The 18,972-nt window shown below is 41.3% G+C and overlaps 1 protein-coding gene across 1 annotated transcript; it reads left to right on the top strand.

Moving 5' to 3' along the window:
- Window positions 1–2,870: 2,870 nt before the first annotated feature.
- LOC106587083 (zinc finger protein 501) lies at window positions 2,871–18,664 on the top strand. Its single transcript, XM_014175021.2, has 2 exons — window positions 2,871–3,171; window positions 13,283–18,664. The coding sequence occupies exons 1-2, from the start codon at window positions 2,979–2,981 to the stop codon at window positions 14,431–14,433; spliced, it is 1,344 nt and encodes a 447-aa protein (XP_014030496.1). The 5' UTR covers window positions 2,871–2,978; the 3' UTR covers window positions 14,434–18,664.
- Window positions 18,665–18,972: the final 308 nt, after the last annotated feature.

Here is an 18,972-nt window from a genome sequence, read left to right as displayed (position 1 = left end):
TTTATTCCTGTCAGCGCGACGCACTGAGCATACCACGAGACAGCCATGTTTCCGTGAAACATAGTATGTTACAATCCCTGATGTCTCACTGGAAAGCAACCCTTCCCCTGATTTCGTCCACTTTGTTTTCTAGGGACTGAACATTAGCGAGTAATATACTCTTGACTCCCTCTCCACCGGCAGTGTTGTTTTGGGTCTGCCTCTGGAATCAATTCAAATGCCCTGGGTGGTGCGGACAAAGGATCCGCTTCGGGAAAGTCATATTCCTGGTCGTAGTGCTGGTAAGTTGACATCGCTCTGATATTCAATAGTTATTCCCGGCTGTGTGTAATAACACTTAAGATTTTCTGGGCTAACAATGTAAGAAATAGTACATTTAAAAAAATACTGCAAAGTTTCCTAAGGACTACAAGCGAGGCAGCCCTCTGTCGGCACTATTTTCTGTAGCAGAAGGTGAATGTGGAACTTTTGTTGCACACATATCCAGATATGCTGTGTACTATTTTGCGCTATAACACTATTGGTGTGAACAAGGCATTACCCCTCTATCACACCGACAGCCTCATTGCATTTTGGTACACCAGAAGTACATTAATTTCCAACGGAACGCTGCGTTTGCCTTGCATCATTGCGTTGCAAAGGCAGTCACAGTGTGTTCTGTGTGGTGCATATCTTGGATTTATTGAATTTATGCATCTAAGTATGAGTAGATGGCTTGACAGAAATGGTAGCAGAAGTTAAATGTTGAACTTTTGTTGCACACATATCCAGATGCTGCGTTCCATTTTGCGCAATAACGCTCTAGGTGTGATCACGGCATAATAAAAGCCTACCGGTAAAAAATATACAATTCATATTTTTTTAAATAAATAATTATTTTGATTGTATGATTCTTGTTTATTTACTGGTGCTATTGTTCAAGGATGCAATTTTTAAATGTAATGTTTATGAAAAGTCTTACTGAATTTTTGTTGAATTGCACAAACAAATTGCACTGTACAGGAAAAACAATAGATTGTGTGTCCATAAAACCAGGGTCCAGTCTACTCACTAGAGTCCCTAGAATACAAGTCAGATGACTTTGAACAAAAAACTAGGTCATAGGAAGTGTTGCTGGACTTTTACTGTGGTCAAACGTCTTAAAATGAGGTGCCTGGACACTATATGGCACAAATATAGCACTGTACGGGAAAAACGGGGAGTACTCAGTAGGGTTTGTAGAATCTATATATGGTTTCATTTCATGGGGCTATGAATAATACAGAGTGTTGCTGGCCTTCTACTACGCCCATTACATTGGCCACAATGCAAATCACTTTAGTGGTGGTCGGTGCCGTTTAAAATGAGGGAGGATGCTACTTTTTTTTTATGAGCTTGGGCTTATTTCTATTACAGCATAGTGGATGACTGTCATTCATTTGCCCAGCTCAATGTAGCATCGATAGGTTTAGGCTACTACATTTTCCATGTACCCGTCATGAGGTTGCTACAACCTAGCCGATGAATGAAGGTTTACAGCGTAGGTACACGGGCCGAGAGAATTTTGAGTAATCAAGGTGACAGACAGTGACACATTCAATACCGCCTTGCACACTCTTGCCTGCATCTAGCTGATCTAGGGTGTAATCATTAGTCCAACAGTTGCAAATGAGAGTTCCTATTGGTCGTAGCGGTGCGTGGGTAAAATCACTGGGTAAGTCAAGCCCCCCCCCATTACAGCCTATGTGTTGTGATAATTTTGTTGTTTGCTCTATAACCTGTTCATTCATATGCCTTGGGACCGTGATATACAGTCAGGTCCATAAGTATTTGGACACAATTTGCATCATTTTGGCTCTGTAAGCCACCACAATGGATTTGAAAGTCAACAATCAAGATGTGCTTTAAGTGTAGACTTCCATCTTTCATTTAAGGGTTTTGTCAAATTTATTGTATGAACCGTGTAGGAATTACAACCATTTTTATGCATAGCCCCCCAATTTTAGGGGCTCAACAGTAATTGAACAAACTAACCTAATCATAAATTAAATTGTGACTTTTAATACTTGGTTGCAAATCCTTTGCAGTCAATGACTGCAAGAAGTCTGTAATCCATAGACATCGCCAGATGCTGGGTTTCTTCCCTGGCGATGGCCTGGCCTTTACTGCAGCTGTCTTCAGTTCAAATCAAATTAATAATTTGTTATTCTTATCTCTTACTTTTTTTAGGTATTTTATTAAAACTGCATTGTTGGTTAAGGGCAACACCTGCTGTATTCGGCGCATGTGACAAATACAAAGGGTAGCAGTAAATAATTAGCTGTTCAGGAGTCTTATGGCTTGGGGGTAGAAGCTATTTAGGAGCCTCTTGGACCTAGACTTGGCGCTCCGGTACTGCTTCCAGTGCGGTAGCAGAGAGAACAGTTTATGACTAGGGTGGCTGGAGTCTTTGACAATTTTTAAGGCTAGCTTGTTCCTGTTTGTTCTTGGGGCGTTTTGCCTTCAGTTTGTACCGTATAGTGTCCAGGCACTAAATTGTAAGCTGTTTGACCACAGTAAAAGGCCAACAACACTCCGTATTATTCAGAGCCCCATGAAATGGCACCATATATGCATTCTACAGACCTTACTGAGTATTCCCTACAATACTTTTACTGTGACCCCCAGAATAGTTTTTGCTCTTTAAGCCAATATGTATTCCATATACAGTGGGGCATTTATTTGAACATGGAACATGTTCCCACATTTAATGTAAATGTCATTTAAATATAAACAAATATGAATCATTGTTAATGTTTACAGAATAATGTTTCATATATCATGAATCAATGCAAGTTATTGATACTTTTCTACTATAACGTGCGGGACTTATATTTAGAAAATGTTCGATATTCCGTGACCCGGAAATACTTCTTTAAGTGTTGCTGACTAGACGTTGTTGAAGCGTCGTATTAACCGAATCACAAAAATAGAACAAGTAGACGGACATTTCAACCAAAATGTCAAAATTACAGTTGTTGCAAGCGTTTCTCTCCGATCGATTAACAACAGTGGCTGTAGAGATATCCGTGGTAGTGGAAAAGGCGTTTGCAGAGTACCAGGATGAGATATCACGTTCAAAGGAGGAGAATCAACGCCTGCAGAGGCTGCTGGATTCGGTTTTTAATCCCGATCTGAAATTACATAAAGCAGGTAGGCAAGTGTTATATGTTTACGTTACATTTTTAAATGCGTAATTTAACAGACGCTCTTGTCCAGAGCATTCCTTCTTATTCATTTAGGCACAATGGAGAGTGTTGGAAGTCAGGGGTTGCCAGGTTCAGTGACCACTTAAATGCTGAAAAGGCCTGAAAACTAGCCCCCTTTTTCCCCAGAGAGTTGCCACATGTATACAATAAACCATTTCCCCATAATGTTATCGAGCCAATTAAGAAGGAATACCGACGTAACTTGGAACTACGTTAGAGGCAAAATTCGGTTTCCATCAAAATAATAATTATTGCAGACTATGACATTATGTAATAAACTAATTTGAATATGTTGCAATAGAAAAGATAATTTGCCCTTATTAAAGTCGCCAGATAATTTTCCATCAATGGATGTCGATTTAACTTGTTTGACTGCTATGATTAAGCAATAAGGCACGAGGGGGTATGGTATATGGCCAATATACCACTGCTAAGACTCATTTCACATGACGCAATGCGGAGTGCCCGGATACAGCCGTTATTGGCCATATACCACAAACCCCCAGTGTGCCTTATTGCTATTATAAACTGGTTACCAACATAAAAGTACTTTTTTTGTCATACCTAAGGTATATGGTCTGATATACCACGGCTTTCAGCCAATCAGAATTCAGGGCTTGAATCCCTTTTGGCATGTGCATAACTATAGATAAATCCGACAGGAGAGTTTGAGTGATGAAAGTTGGACAGAGGATCTCAATCTCAGAGCAAGAAACACTTGGACAAATCTTTTTTTTTTAAATGTTAGGCTATTTTCTGGCAAATGTGCCATTATGTGCCAGATGTTAAGACTCCAAACAGTTATTAATGGACCATTTGCGAGATGCACTTGTCATTTCAATAGCATAGGCTACAGACTCAAATCTGGGTTTATGATTGTAATTCAACTTTTGTATGGTTTCTGAGCTAGATGCAGGTAGCCTAAAGTCACTGAAAGGCCTACATCTAATTTCAGATAGTCTACAGTAGCCTAGGAAAAATGTAGGCAAGATGTAAACTGAACAATTTAGCAGCTTGATTCATTCAAATTAACAGACTAATTTATTCAACATGAATAGTTTGGCGATTTCGAGGTAAGAAGTGCTTCTGTTGCCCACTAGCCTGCTGAAATAGGATACTGAGGATGGGGTTGTAATTTCAATCACTAAATTAAATATTCATAATATGTGTATGAACTGAATATGCTTGTCAACAACCGCCAGTGTTTATTTTTTTACCTCTAGCCTAATCTGATCTAATGCGTTCTAACAACTCATCGGCAATTGCAATAGAGCTTTGATAACTTCCAATTTAATTAACTAAACATTTCCATTAATAATTGCGTAATAACACAAGGCTACTACAACAATACACTGAAGTTATCGGCTATTTATTAATTCTTTTTTTTTGCCAGCTCCAGGTAGGCTACGCAAGTGGCACAAATTGATATGCAATGATTCCAGTCATTTTTAGAGATGATGGCGCCAACAGAGATGGTCGCCTCACTTCAGGTCCTTACAAAAGTATGCAGTTAAGAATTTTCTTATGTACTATTTCTTACATTCTTATCCCAGAAAATCTCAAGTGTTATTACAAACAGCCGGGAAGAACTGTTGGATATAAAAGCGATGTCAACTTACCATCATTACGACCAGGAATACATATTTCCCAAAGCGGATCCTTTGCTCGGATCTCCACCCTGGACATGCGATCTTATCCCAGAGGCCGACCCAAAACAGCGTGGTCGCCGCAGGAGAGGCAGATGGAGCGGCCCACTGGTCAGACTCAGAAGGCGAGCACACCATCCACCGCTTCCTAGCATATTACTCGCTAATGCTCTAGATAACAAGGTGGACGAAATTAGGGCACGAGTTGCCTTCCAGAGAGACAGAGATTGTAACATTCTCTGTTTCACAGAAACATGGCTCACTCGGGATACGTTGTCAGAGTCGGTACAGCCACCCGGTTTCTTCACACATTGCGCCGACAAACAAACATCTCTCTGGTAAGAAGAAGGGCGGGGGTGTATGCCTTATGATTAACGACTCATGGTGTATTCACAACAACATACAGGAACTCAAGTCATTTTTTTGTTCACCTGACCAAGAATTCCTTACAATCAAATGCCGACCGCATTATCTTACAAGAGAATTCTCTTCAATTATAGTCACAGCCGTGTATATCCCCCCCCCAAGCAGATACCTTGTGGGCCCTGAAAGAACTTCACTGGACTCTATGTAAACTGGAAACCATACATGTTGAGGCTGCATTTATTGTAGCTAGGGATTTTAACAAAGCTAACTTAAGATCAATACTCCCTAAATTCTATCAGCATATCGAATGTGCGACATGAGCTGGCAGAATTCTGGATCATTGCTACTCAAACTTCTGCGATGCATACAAAGCCCTCCTGCTGCAATTGCCTTTGGAAAATCTGACCATGAATCCATTTTGTTGCTCCCAGCCTATAGACAGAAACTTAAACAGGAAACGCCCATGCTCAGATCAATACAACGCTGGTCTGAACAATCAGATTCCACGCTTCAAGATTGAGCGAGTTTATTAGCAAGTGCATCAGAGATGTCGTACCCGCTGGGACTATTAAAACCTTCCCTAACCAGAAACCGTGGATTAATGGCAGCATTCGCGCAAAACTGAAAGCGTGAACCACCGCCTTTAGTCATGGCAAGGCGACCGGAAACATGACCGAATACAAACAGTGCAGCTATTCCCTCCGCAAGGCAATCAAACAAGCGTCAGTATAGAGACAAAGTAGAGTCGCAATTCAACGGCTCAAGCACGAGACGTATGTGGCAGGGTCTACAGTCAATAACGGATTACAAAAAGAAAACCAGCCCCGTCGCGGACATCGATGTCTTGCTCCCAGACAAATTAAACAACTAGTTTGCTCGCTTTGAGGACAATACAGTGCCACTGACACGGCCTGCTAACAAAGCCTGTGGGCTCTCCTTCTCTGTGGCCAATGTGAGTAAAACATTTAAACGTGTTAACCCTTGCAAGGCTGCCGGCCCAGACGGCATCCCTAGCCGCGTCCTTAGAGCATGCGCAGACCAGCTGGCTGGTGTGTTTACGGACATATTCAACCAATCCCTATCCCAGTCTGTTGTCCCCACATGCTTCAAGATGGCCACCATTATTCCTGTTCCCAAGAAAGCTAAGGTAACTGAACTAAATTACTATCGCCCCATTGCACTCACTTTTGTCATCATGAAGTGCTTTGAGAGACTAGTCAAGGAGCATATCACCACCACCCTACCTGATACCCTAGACCCCCTCCAATGTGCTTATCGCCCCAATAGGTCCACTGACAATGCAATCACCTGCACACTGCCCTATCCCATCTGGACAAGAGGAATACCTATGCAAGAATGCTGTTCATTAACTACAGCTCAGCATTTAACACCATAGTACCTTCCAAGCTCATCATTAAGCTCGAAGCCCTGGGTCTCGACCCTGCCCTATGCAACTGGGTCCTAGAGTTTTTGACGGGCCTCCCCCAGGTGGTGAAGGAAGGAAACATCTCCACCCCGCTGATCCTCAACACTGGGGCCCCACAAGGGTGCGTTCTCAGCCATCTCCTGTACTTCGTAGCAATGCACGCTTCCAACTCAATCATCAAGTTTGCAGACTACACTACAGTGGTAGGCCTGATTACCAACAACGTCGAGACGGCCTACAGGGAGGAGGTGAGAGCCCACGGAGTGTGGTGTCAGGAAAATAACCTCTCACTCAACGTCAACAAAACAAAGGAGATGATCGTGGACTACAGGAAACAGCATAGGGAGCACCCCCCCTATCCACATCGATGGGACAGTAGTGAAGGTGGAAAGTTTAAATTTCCTCGGCGTACACATCACGGACAAACTGAAATGGTCCACCCACACAGACAGCGTGGTGAAGAAGGCGCAACACCGCCTCTTCAACCTCAGGTAGCTGAATAAATTTGTCTTGTCATCTAAAACACTCACAAACCTTTACAGATGCACAATCGAGAGCATCCTGTCGGGCTGTATCACCGACTGGTACGGCAATTGCACCGCCCTCAACCACAAGGCTCTCCAGAGGGTAGTGCGGTCTGCACAACGTATCACCGGGGGCAAACTACCTGCCCTCCAGGACACCTACAGCACCTGATGTCACAGGAAGGCCAAAAAGATGATCAAGGACAGCATCCACCCGAGCCACTGCCTGTTCACCCCGCTATCATCCAGAAGGCGAGGTCAGTACAGGTGCATCAAAGCTGGGAACGAGAGACTGAAAAACAGCTTCTATCTCAAGGCCATCAGACTGTTAAACAGCCATCAGTAACATAGAGAGGCTGCTGTCAACATACAGACTCAAATCTCTGTCCACTTAAATTAACCTGTTGTGGATAGGGGGCAGTATTTGCACGGCCGGATAAAAAACGTACCCGATTTAATCTGGTTATTACTACTGCCCAGAAACTACAAAATGCATATAATTATTGGCTTTGGATAGAAAACACCCTAAAGTTTCTAAAACTGTTTGAATGGTGTCTGTGAGTATAACAGAACTCATATGGCAGGCAAAAATCTGAGAAGATTCCTTACAGGAAGTGCCGTCTCTGACCATTTCTTGGGCTTCTACACTCTCTTTATTGAAAACTGAGGATCTCTGCTGTAACGTGACACTTCCTACGGCTCCCATAGGCTCTCAGAAGGCGGCAAACCGGTGAATGATGCCTTTGGAGCCCCTGGCTGAAAAACAGTAGCGCATTTGGATAGTGGTCGATCAGAGAACCATGAGACTGAGGCGCGTGCACGAGGCGACACCATGTTTTTATTTTTTCATCTTTGAACTGAAACAGGGTTTCCCGGTTGGAATATCATCGCTTTTTTTACGAGAAAATTCGCATAAAAATTGATTTTAAATAGCGGTTGACATGCTTCGAAGTACGGTAATGCAAATATTTTTTTGTCACGAAACGCGTCGGGCGCGTCACCCTTCGTCACCCTTCGGATAGTGTCTTGAACGCACAAACAAAACAGAGGATATTTGAACATAACTATGGATTATTTTGAACCAAACCAATATTTGTTATTGAAGTAGAAGTCCTGGGAGTGCATTCTGACGAAGAACAGCAAAGGTAATCAAATTTTTCTAATAGTAAATCGGAGTTTGGTGAGGGCCAAACTTGGTGGGGTTCAAAATAGCTAGCCATGATGGCTGGGCTATCTACTCAGAATATTGAAAAATGTGCTTTTGCCGAAAAGCTATTTTAAAATCGGACATAGCGATTGCATAAAGGAGTTCTGTATCTATAATTCTTAAAATAATTGTTATGTTTTTTGTGAACGTTTATCGTGAGTAATTTAGTAAATTCACCGGAACGTCACATGCTAATGTAAAAAGCTGGTTTTTGATATAAATATGAACTTGATTGAACAAAACATGCATGTATTGTATAACATAATGTCCTAGGGGTGTCATCTGATGAAGATCATCAAAGGTTAGTCCTGCATTTAGCTGTGGTTTGGGTTTATGTGACATTATATGCTAGCTTGAAAAATGGGTGTCTGATTATTTCTGGCTGGGTACTCTGCTGACATAATCTAATGTTTTGCTTTCGTTGTAAAGCCTTTTTGAAATCGGACAGTGTGGTTAGATTAACCTCTTACATCTAGACGTTCCGCTAGCGGAACACCTGCTCCAATATCCTATGATAGGCGTGGCGCGAATGACAAATTCCTCAAAAATACAAAAACTTCAATTTTTCAAACATATGACTATTTTACAGCATTTTAAAGACAAGACTCTCCTTTATCTAACCACACTGTCCGATTTCAAAAAGGCTTTACAGCGAATGCAAAACATTAGATTATGTCAGCAGAGTACCCAGCCAGAAATAATCAGACACCCATTTTTCAAGCTAGCATATAATGTCACAAAAAACACAAACAGCAAAGCTGTCTTCATCAGGGTATCATCACAAACAGTGCGAGATGCGTCATTTATAGTGTCAAGAGACACACAGGTGTTTGTAATCATGGCCAAGTGTGGCCTAATATCATTGGTTAACTCAAATATTAAAAAAAATATGGCATACAAAGAACATACAAAAAGACAAACAAATGGATAGCATACGATCATAGCATTTGTAGTCTAAAATGTATCTAACAAACAATTACAATGGCAAAATCACAATAATCACAAGAATGGCTTCAGATCAAAGTCTATGTTGAGACCGAAGGGAGCAAGGGTCTTTAAATTAAAGATCCAGGCAGCCTCTCGTTTTAACAATAAATTATCAAGGAAACTCAGGAAACTCCCCAGACCTTAATCCCATTGAACTTGTGGTCAATTCTCAATCAAAACAACAACAACAACAAAAAATTCTGACACACTCCAAGCATTGATTATGCAAGAATGGGCTGCCATCAGTCAGGATATGGCCCAGAAGTTAATTGACAGCATGCCAGGGCGGATTGCAGAGGTCTTGAAAAAGAATGGTCAACACTGCAAATATTGACTCTTTGCATCAACTTCATCTAATTGTCAATAAAAGCCTTTGCCACGTATGAAATGCTTGAAATTATATTTCAGTTTTCCATAGTAACATCTGACAAAAATATCTAAAGACACTGAAGCAGCAAACTATGTGGAAATTAATGTGTCATTCTCAAAACTTTTGGCCACGACTGTATATACTGTATTCTATACCATCTACTGCATCTTGCCTATGCCACACGCCATCGCTCATCCATACATTTATATGTACAGTTGAAGTCGGAAGTTTACATACACCTTAGTCAAATACATTTAAACTCAGTTTTTCACAGTTCCTGACATTTAATCCTAGTTAAAATTCCCTGTCTTAGGTCGGTTAGGATCACCACTTTATTTTAAGAATGCGAAATGTCAAAATAATAGAGAATGATTTATTTCAGCTTTTATTTCTTTCATCAAATTCCCAGTGGGTCAGCAGTTTACATACACTCAATTAGTATTTGGTAGCATTGCCTTTAAATTGTTTAACTTGGGTCAAATGTTTCAGGTAGTCTTCCACAAGCTTCCCACAATAAGTTGGGTGAATTTTGGCCCATTCCTCCTGACAGAGCTGGTGTAATTGAGTCAGGTTTGTAGGCCTCCTTGCTCACACACTCTTTTTCAGTCCTACCCACACATTTTCTATAGGATTGCGGTCAGGGCTTTGTGATGGATACTCCAATACCTTGACTTTGTTGTCCTTAAGCCATTTTGCCACATCTTTGGAAGTATGTTTGGGGTCATTTGGAAGACCCATTTACAACCAAGCTTTTACTTCCTGACTGATGTCTTGAGATGTTGCTTCAATATATCCAGATAATTTTCCTTCCTCATGATGCCATCTATTTTGTGAAGGGCACCAGTCCCTCCTGCAGCAAAGCACCCCCACAACATGATGCTGCCACCCCCGTGCTTCATGGTTGGGATGGTGTTCTTCAGTTTGCAAGCCTCCCCCTTTTTCCTCCAACGTAACGATGGTCATTATGGCCAAACAGTTCTATTTTTGTTTCATCAGACCAGAGGACATTTCTCCAAAAAGTACAATCTTTGTCCCCATGTACAGTTGCAAACCGTAGTCTGGCTTTTTTATGGCGTTTTGGAGCAGCGGCTTCTTCCTTGCTGAGCGGCCTTTCAGATTATCAAATCAAATCAAATGTATTTATATAGCCCTTCGTACATCAGCTGATATCTCAAAGTGCTGTACAGAAACCCAGCCTAAAACCCCAAACAGCAAGCAAAGCATGTGAAAGAAGCACGGTGGCTAGGAAAACTCCATAGGAAAAACTCCCTAGAAAGGCCAAAAACCTAGGAAGAAACCTAGAGAGGAACCAGGCTATGAGGGGTGGCCAGTCCTCTTCTGGCTGTGCAGGGTGGATATTATAACAGAACATGGTCAAGATGTTAAAATGTTCATAAATGACCAGCATGGTCAAATAATAATAATCATAGTAGTTGTCGAGGGTGCAACAAGCACGTCCGGTGAACAGGTCAGGGTTCCATAACCGCAGGCAGAACAGTTGAAACTGGAGCAGCAGCACAGCCAGGTGGACTGGGGACAGCAAGGAGTCATCATACCAGGTAGTCCTGAGGCATGGTCCTAGGGCTCAGGTCCTCCGAGAGAAAGACAGAAAGAGATTATGTCGATATAGGACTTGTTTTACTGTGGATATAGATACTTTTGTACCCGTTTCCTCCAGCATCTTCACAAGGTCCTTTGCTGTTGTTCTGGGATTGATTTTCACTTTTCGCACCAAAGTACGTTCATCTCTAGGTGCCAGAACATGTTTCCTTCCTGAGCGGTATGACGACTGCGTGGTCCCATGGTGTTTATACTTGCTTACTATTGTTTGTATAGATGAACGTGGTACCTTCAGGCTTTGGAAATTGCTCCCAAGGATGAACCAGACTTGTGGAAGTCTACCATTTTTTGGCTGATCTTGGCTGATTTCTTTGGATTTTCCCATGATGTCAAGTAAATAGGCACTGAGTTTGAAGGTAAGCCTTGAAATACATCCACAGGTACACCTCCAATTGACTCAAATGATGTCAATTAGCCTATCAGAAGCTTCTTAAGCCATGACATCATTTTCTGGAATTTTCCAAGCTGTTTAAAGTCACAGTCAACTTAGTGTATGTAAACTTGTCCTAACCGACTTGCCAAAACTATAGTTTGTTAACAAGAAATTTGTGGAGTGGTTGAAAAACAAGTTTTAATGACTCCAACCTAAGTGTATGTAAACTTCCGACTTCAACTGTACATATTCTAATTATCCCTTTACATTTGTGTGTGTATAAGGTAGTTGTGAATTTGTTAGATTACTTGTTAGATATTACTGCATATAGTCAGAACTAGAAGCACAAGCATTTCGCTACACTCGCATTAACATCTGCTAACCATGTGTATGTGACCAATAAAATTTGATTTCAACATATGTATTGTATCAAATGGTAGCCTACAATGTCTTATAAAGTAATAGGCTACTGGGTGCAAAACTGCGAACATGGCAACCCTGGTGGAAGTTAGCCCAAGAATGCACTCTTAAGGCGTTTAAGGCACTGAGGTAAAATTTGTTTCATATTGGATATTCGGTGCTCTCGTCAATAGCTATTGAACCAAGTATGCCATGACTATCAAGATGGTGTATTCTGAAACAGAGTTGATGGAGAACAATCCACACCTTTAAAAAAATGTGGGATTTCAATCTTCAATAGCTCTTACACAACGCACGTGACATCACGTCACGCATTGGGTTTGTCCATCCTCCCTTGATTCAGAATATAGCATTCTCATTGTCATGGCACGCTTTGTGTACGAGCTATTGAAGATTGAAAGCCGGGAAAGTTTTTACATTTGAATCGGTCTTACACAATGCGGGTGCAGGCTGTGTTACGGACGTGATGTCACGCATTGATACTGACCCAAATATGTTTGATTTTTAGAGTCTGGATTGTGTTTTAGATATCCATTTGGAATTAATTTGTCTTTTTTATTTATTACTATCATTTAAATCATTTAAACTATTGAAGATTGAAAACCGAAAACAAGCCATACATTTTTGCCAATCCTCCCCCGATTCAGAGTAAGTGTATGTAAACTTCCGACTTCAACTGTATCTTTTTAAAGAAATCTAATCTTTAACTCTGCATTGTTGGAAATGGATCCGTAAGCATTGGTAGTCTACACCTGTTGTCTACGAAGCATGTGATAAATAGAATTTGATTTAAAAAATATGATTTGATGGCATGGTTGTATGGACGCACGGTCAAAAGACTGTGTGGCTGCCATTCCTGTCACTCCCAATTGGCCTTGGAGCCTATAGGCCTTTTAACTGTTTAGTGACAATTACACATACAACAGAAATTCATTATGAATTTGAAACATAAATTGATTGAATAAACTATTTGGCTCCTTCATCAGTCATATCTACGCTATGTGGGTGAAGCTAACATTAGCTAATAAATCATGTTAAGAGTCAAGTCACAGAGGTAGATTATTTATTGAAATGTGTAGATTTTTCTTGAACGTTATTTCCTATCTTTCCTTCCAGACCCCCTGCAGCTCACTCTCACTGTCTCTGAAGATGAGGTTCCCTCTGACCAGCAGCACTCTGAGCAGGTTTGGAGTGATCAAGAGGACACAGAGTTCTTCATTCCCTGTGTGGAAAGTGACAGTGATCAGGGCTCACACTTTTACCAAACTGGGAAGAACAGCAAGAGGGACTCCCTATCCACAATTGCAGCAGAACAGATCCAAACAAAACCTGATGGAGAGGATGACGGAATATCAGAATCAACCAGTTATGCTCCCCTCACACAGCTAAAGCCTCTAAAAATCAAGAGAACACGGTTAAAGAAAGGACAAAGCTCTTACATCTGCGCTGAGGTCAAGACAACCAGTGAGCTGATAGAGCCATTGAGGGATCACACAAGGAAGAGGTCCTACAGTTGTACTGAATGCACAGCAACCTATGACAGACCATGTCATTTGAAAACACACAAGAGAACTCACACCGGTGAGAAACCATTTGAGTGCAAAGACTGTGGTAAATGCTTTAACCGCAAGTATTGCCTGCACGTGCATATGTTAACACACACACGGGAGAAACCGTACTGCTGTCATTATTGTGGCAAATGCTTCGCTCTAAACACAAGACTAATAGATCATCTGAGGATACACACAGGGGAGAAACCATACAAGTGCCCTTTCTGTGCCAGATGCTTTACATTTCTATCTCACTTAAGTCGTCACAAGAAGCTCCATACAGGAGAGAGGCCATTTCAATGCAATGTATGTGGGAAATGCTACACGCGGAAGGAGCACCTGACAGACCATATGAGATCCCACACTGGAACAAAACCATACAGCTGTAAGCAATGTGGCAAATGCTACAAACTGCAGGGAAACCTGAGATCGCATATGGCGAGTCACACAGGGGGGAAATCATGCAAGTGCCCTGTGTGTGGACTAGGTGTTATAAATCTTAATCGCCACATGCAAGTTCATGCAGGAGAGAAACCGCATCAATGCCAAGATTGTGGGAAGTGCTTTAACCGAAAGGAAAAACTGACAGAGCACTTAAGGACTCACACAGGAGAGAAACCGTATCGATGTCATGATTGTGGTGAATGCTTTAGGCTCAATGTAACCCTGAAGAAACACATGATGACGCACACTGCTGCGACAAGTACTTCTCCATGAAAGAAGATATGAGAACTCAAGAGGACACACACAGGGACAAATCTGTTCACTGCTCAGTGCATTGCATGTTTCAGCAATATTGTTTAGATTGAATTTGAACAATGTTTCAGTCAGAAGGGTACAAAAGCTGAAAAACATACGCACATCCAGTCAGAAGGGTACCTTGAACTGTGACATGTGGTTTTAAACAGGACAGAAACTGTATAGGTGCAATCATTCTGGTCAATGCCCTAATCAAAAGGCATGCTTGAAAAACATTTTTTTTAAACATTTACTGTGCATTTTTGATGCATTTGAAGAACACAACACCACAGTATGTGCAAAAAGATCAATCTTGAAAGAGGTTTGTGAGGTGCAAATGAACAGTATATGTCGAAAATAAAGATTTGACCTCGTAGCTATTATGATTTTAAATTATTTACAGTGACAAAAATATAAACGCAACATATTTCAAGAGCTGAAAAAAAAGAGCCCCGAATTTTTCCATACACACAAAGCTTATTTCTCTCAAATGTTGTGCACAAATTTGTTTACATCCCTGTTAGTGAGCATTTCTCCTTTGCCTAGGTAGTCCCTCCACTTGATAGGTGTGGCATATCAAGAAGCTTATTAAACAGGATGATCATTACCTATGTGCAGCTTGTGCTGGGAACAAAAGGCCACACTAAAATGTGTAGTTTTATCACACAAAACAATGCTGCAGATGTCTCAAGTTTTGAGGGAGCATGCAATTGGCATTCCGACTGCAGGAATGTCCACCAGAGTTGTTGCCAGAGTATTGAATGTTTATTTCTCTCCTATAAGCTGCCTCCAACGTCGTTTTTGAGAATTTAGCAGGAAGTCCAACCGGCCTCATAACCGCAGACCACGTGTAACCACGCCAGCCCAGGACCTCCACATCCGGCTTCTTCCCCTGCGGGATCTTCTGAGACAAGCCACCCGGACAGCTGTTGAAACTGAGGAGTATTTCGGTCTGTAATAAAGCCCTTTTGTGGGGAAAAACTCATTCTGATTGGCTGGGCCTGGAATCCAAATGGGTGGGCCTATGCCCCTGCCCACCCATGGTTGCCCATTCATGTGAAATACATAGATTAGGGCCTAATTAATTCCTTTATATGAACTGTAAATCAGTAAAATCGTTGAAATTGTTGCATGTTGCGTTTATATTTTGTTCAGTATATTATTTCATAATTTCTTGTTAACAATATTAAACTTAGATCTTCACCGTCAGTTATACTGTAAATGCTTATGCAAACACTGTTGCCTTCCCTAGGTTTCCCCCCATTTGGAGACCAGTCTTTTTTTTTAATGTGTTTTGAGTTGCAGTAACCTTTTATTTAATATATTTTGTGTGCCTCATTCTAATTTAGTATGATTTCTTTGGCAGTGACCTTTTATTTAATATATTCTGTATTCCTTAATTTTCGTACAAAAGCTGAAGAAAATACATCATGTTTTTTTTTTGCATGTGCTGGAGTTATAGGGGGAACTACCTCATGCGCCCAGATGATTTTGTTACAATGGATGGATGCCTGATGAGCCCTAAGGGTCAAAATGTTGTAACTTCAAAATCACTTGGGAGCATGAACAGCAGTGTGCGCCATTTTGCTTTTATTTTTCACCTCATTCTAATTTTACACGATCTATGGCTTGCTGTGTTTCTCCCTTGTGTTTTCTAATTGATTCATTGCTGTGCTCCTTGAAGATGGGAGTTGGCCCAGGCATGCCACAACTGGGCCTGATTTTGATTTAAAGAGCTCCCACACAATTGAAAAGGAGCTTTCAGCCCCAGTCTAGGCCTGCTGCTGTTGGGAGAAGACACCCAGTCAGCATAGATACCAGGAGCCAGAGGGGGACCAGAGTCGACAACGCTCTCTACCACACAGATAAATGGCAATCGATCCCTAAGCATGTGAGGGTGAGGTCGAATACTTCTAATCAGAATGGATCCCTCCCTCATCCATGTTTTTCTCTCTCCCTCTGGCTACCACTGCTGTTCCGTGGGCTGGGTGCCCAGAATGGATGACGGTGCGTGACTACCGACAACGAACAAACGATGGAATGGTGGTGGCCATCTTGAGGACCTCCAGCAGCATGGATTGTATCTCTGTATTTGCAGGTTCCATCAAGTATAATTTTTGATTTTATAAGACCTTTTTAATGCCACTTGAAATTAAATTTAATACCAATTTTGAGGTCTGCATGCGCCACAAACCTTCTAATATTCCCCCAAAAAATTCACGCCGTCACCAATAGAAAAAAATGAGTAGGCTAATCATCTTCTAATATCATAGAAAGTACAAACATCGTGCTGGACTCCACCTTAAACTTAATTTGGGTGCTGGATCCTCGTATCTCGTGTGTGTGTGTGTGTGTGTGTGTGTGTGTGTGTGTGTGTGTGTGTGTGTGTGTGTGTGTGTGTGTGTGTGTGTGTGTGTGTGTGTGTGTGTGTGTGTGTGTGTGTGCGTGCGTGCGTGCGTGCGTGCGTGCGTGCGTGCGTGCGTGCGTGCGCGTGCGTGCGTGCGTGCGTGTGTGTATAATCCAAAGATCAGAAATAGGTAAATAAACGTACATTTGTATTGCCGCACAAACGTTCGGTACGAGCCCATGAAACATTTGCATAATTGGGCAAAACTGGCAATCCCATAGCAGTTCCTTGAACCTGTAGAAATGTTTGAAGACCATTATCTTCAGGTTTAAGGAACTGCTATGGGATTGCCAGTTGTGCCCAATTATGCAAATGTATTTATGGGCTTGTAACGAAAGGGGAAATTTGAGTTGGACTTTTTATATGGTAATAATCTCCTATTCTAAGTTTATCAAAGTGTTTTATGAGATCGATGACATCTTTTTTTCATTTGGTCAGGTAATGATCTTAAATTGGAAGAATTTTATACATACATGAATTCATTAATGCCATCCATTAAATTACGTTAGGATCCGATAAAGAACATGTTTCCTTTTTGGAAAGATGGCAATTGCTTGCACACTGAGGTGTACAGAAAATAACCGTATTGAAATCCCTTTCTTCATTTCAACAGTTATCATACTTTTTTTTTTTTTTACCATATAGCCAACTCCTTCGCATTAGGCACATTTGTGACTGTGATTTATCATTCAATGTACATGCCAAAGATTTCTGTGAACGATTCTAAACAAGAGAGTATAAAGAGTCATTATTGGACAATTGCCTTTAGAGAGTAAGACGAGCGGAATGCATTATTGCAACCACATCAAAGGAATCCCTCTCCTCTCTCAGCAACGTTGGTGTCCATCTACAGTCCTATTTCAAGGTCGATCAAGGACGTGGTTAATTGACATTGGCACATATTACACAGAGACCCCAGCTTTGGTAAAGCGTTTGTATCCCCTCTGAGGTTTTGCTATAAGAGACCCTCAAATTTAAGGGATTGTTTAGGAAACTCATATTGACCTAAGAAAAAAAGCAGCACATTTTGTGTATCATTCCTGATCGCAATTTCCCTTGTCACGACTGTGTCCGCTGTTATGCCATGATCAGAGGGAACTTTCTTATCCATCCCCAACCGGGTGAGAGGATAAAGGTTTGAGGTAGAATAACATGTAACACGAAATATGTTGTATATCTCCTTAAGTGTTCCTGTAACTTTTATTATGCGGATAAGACCAAATGTGGAGTTAAGACAAGGATATGTGAGCATAAGAGCTCCATTCGCAGCCATGATGAAAAATCACCTGTTGTCAGGCATTTCAATAGCCATAATCATGATCTAAGTGCCTTACTTTATATGGGTATTGAATTGGTGAAGGCACCATATAGGGGAGGATATGGGGATAAATGACTTCTCCAAAGAGAGATGCATTGCATTCGGAAAGTATTCAGACCCCTTGACTTTTTCCACATTTTGTTTCATTACAGCCTTATTCTAAAATTTCTAAAATTGTTTTTCCCCCTCATCAATCTACACACAATACCCCATAATGACGAAGCAAACACAGGTTTTTAAATTTTTTTCACAAACTTTACTCTGTACCTTGTTGAACACCTTTGGCAGCGATTACAGCCTCGAGTCTTCTTGGGTATGACACTACAAGCTTGGCACACCTGTTTTTGGGGAGTTTCTCCCATTCCTATCTGCATATCCTCTCAAGCTCTGTCAGTTTGGATGGGGAGCATTGCTGCACATGTAACAGATGTAAATCGTACTCTCCTTGCATTGTGTTTTGTCCAAATAAATCACCCCAGACAGTGGTCCCAGTTGAGCATTATTTATTTCTGTTGTTAAATAGGAAACAGCACGGTAGTTGTGCAGAGCTTAACGATGTTGATGGCTGTTGATGGTCAAATCTGTAGCATGAAAACAACTGTGTTAGCAGTGGGCTTATGTGACTATTACATCGGTGTATACTAGCTAACACACTTATTTACAGCGATCATATGCCAAAGCACATCCCAGAAAGCCCCTCAATCCCTAACAGGTACCATATTCCCACACATGTATAAATCAGTAATGTACAGCAAACTTGTACACATTGTAAAATAGAAAACAGTATTCAGAA

Source organism: Salmo salar, chromosome ssa26 (genome assembly GCF_905237065.1).
Source record: "Salmo salar chromosome ssa26, Ssal_v3.1, whole genome shotgun sequence".
Classification (NCBI taxonomy): Eukaryota; Metazoa; Chordata; class Actinopteri; order Salmoniformes; family Salmonidae; genus Salmo; species Salmo salar.
Note: the sequence above shows the minus strand (reverse complement) of the source record. Positions and strands in the feature narration are given on the sequence as shown.

Coding starts and splice junctions, on each gene's coding strand:
- LOC106587083 (XM_014175021.2), top strand. CDS start 2,979: ATGTCAAAATTACAGTTGTTGCAAGCGTTTCTCTCCGATCGATTAACA. Junction 3,172..13,282: donor TCTGAAATTACATAAAGCAG/GTAGGCAAGTGT, acceptor CTTTCCTTCCAG/ACCCCCTGCAGCTCACTCTC.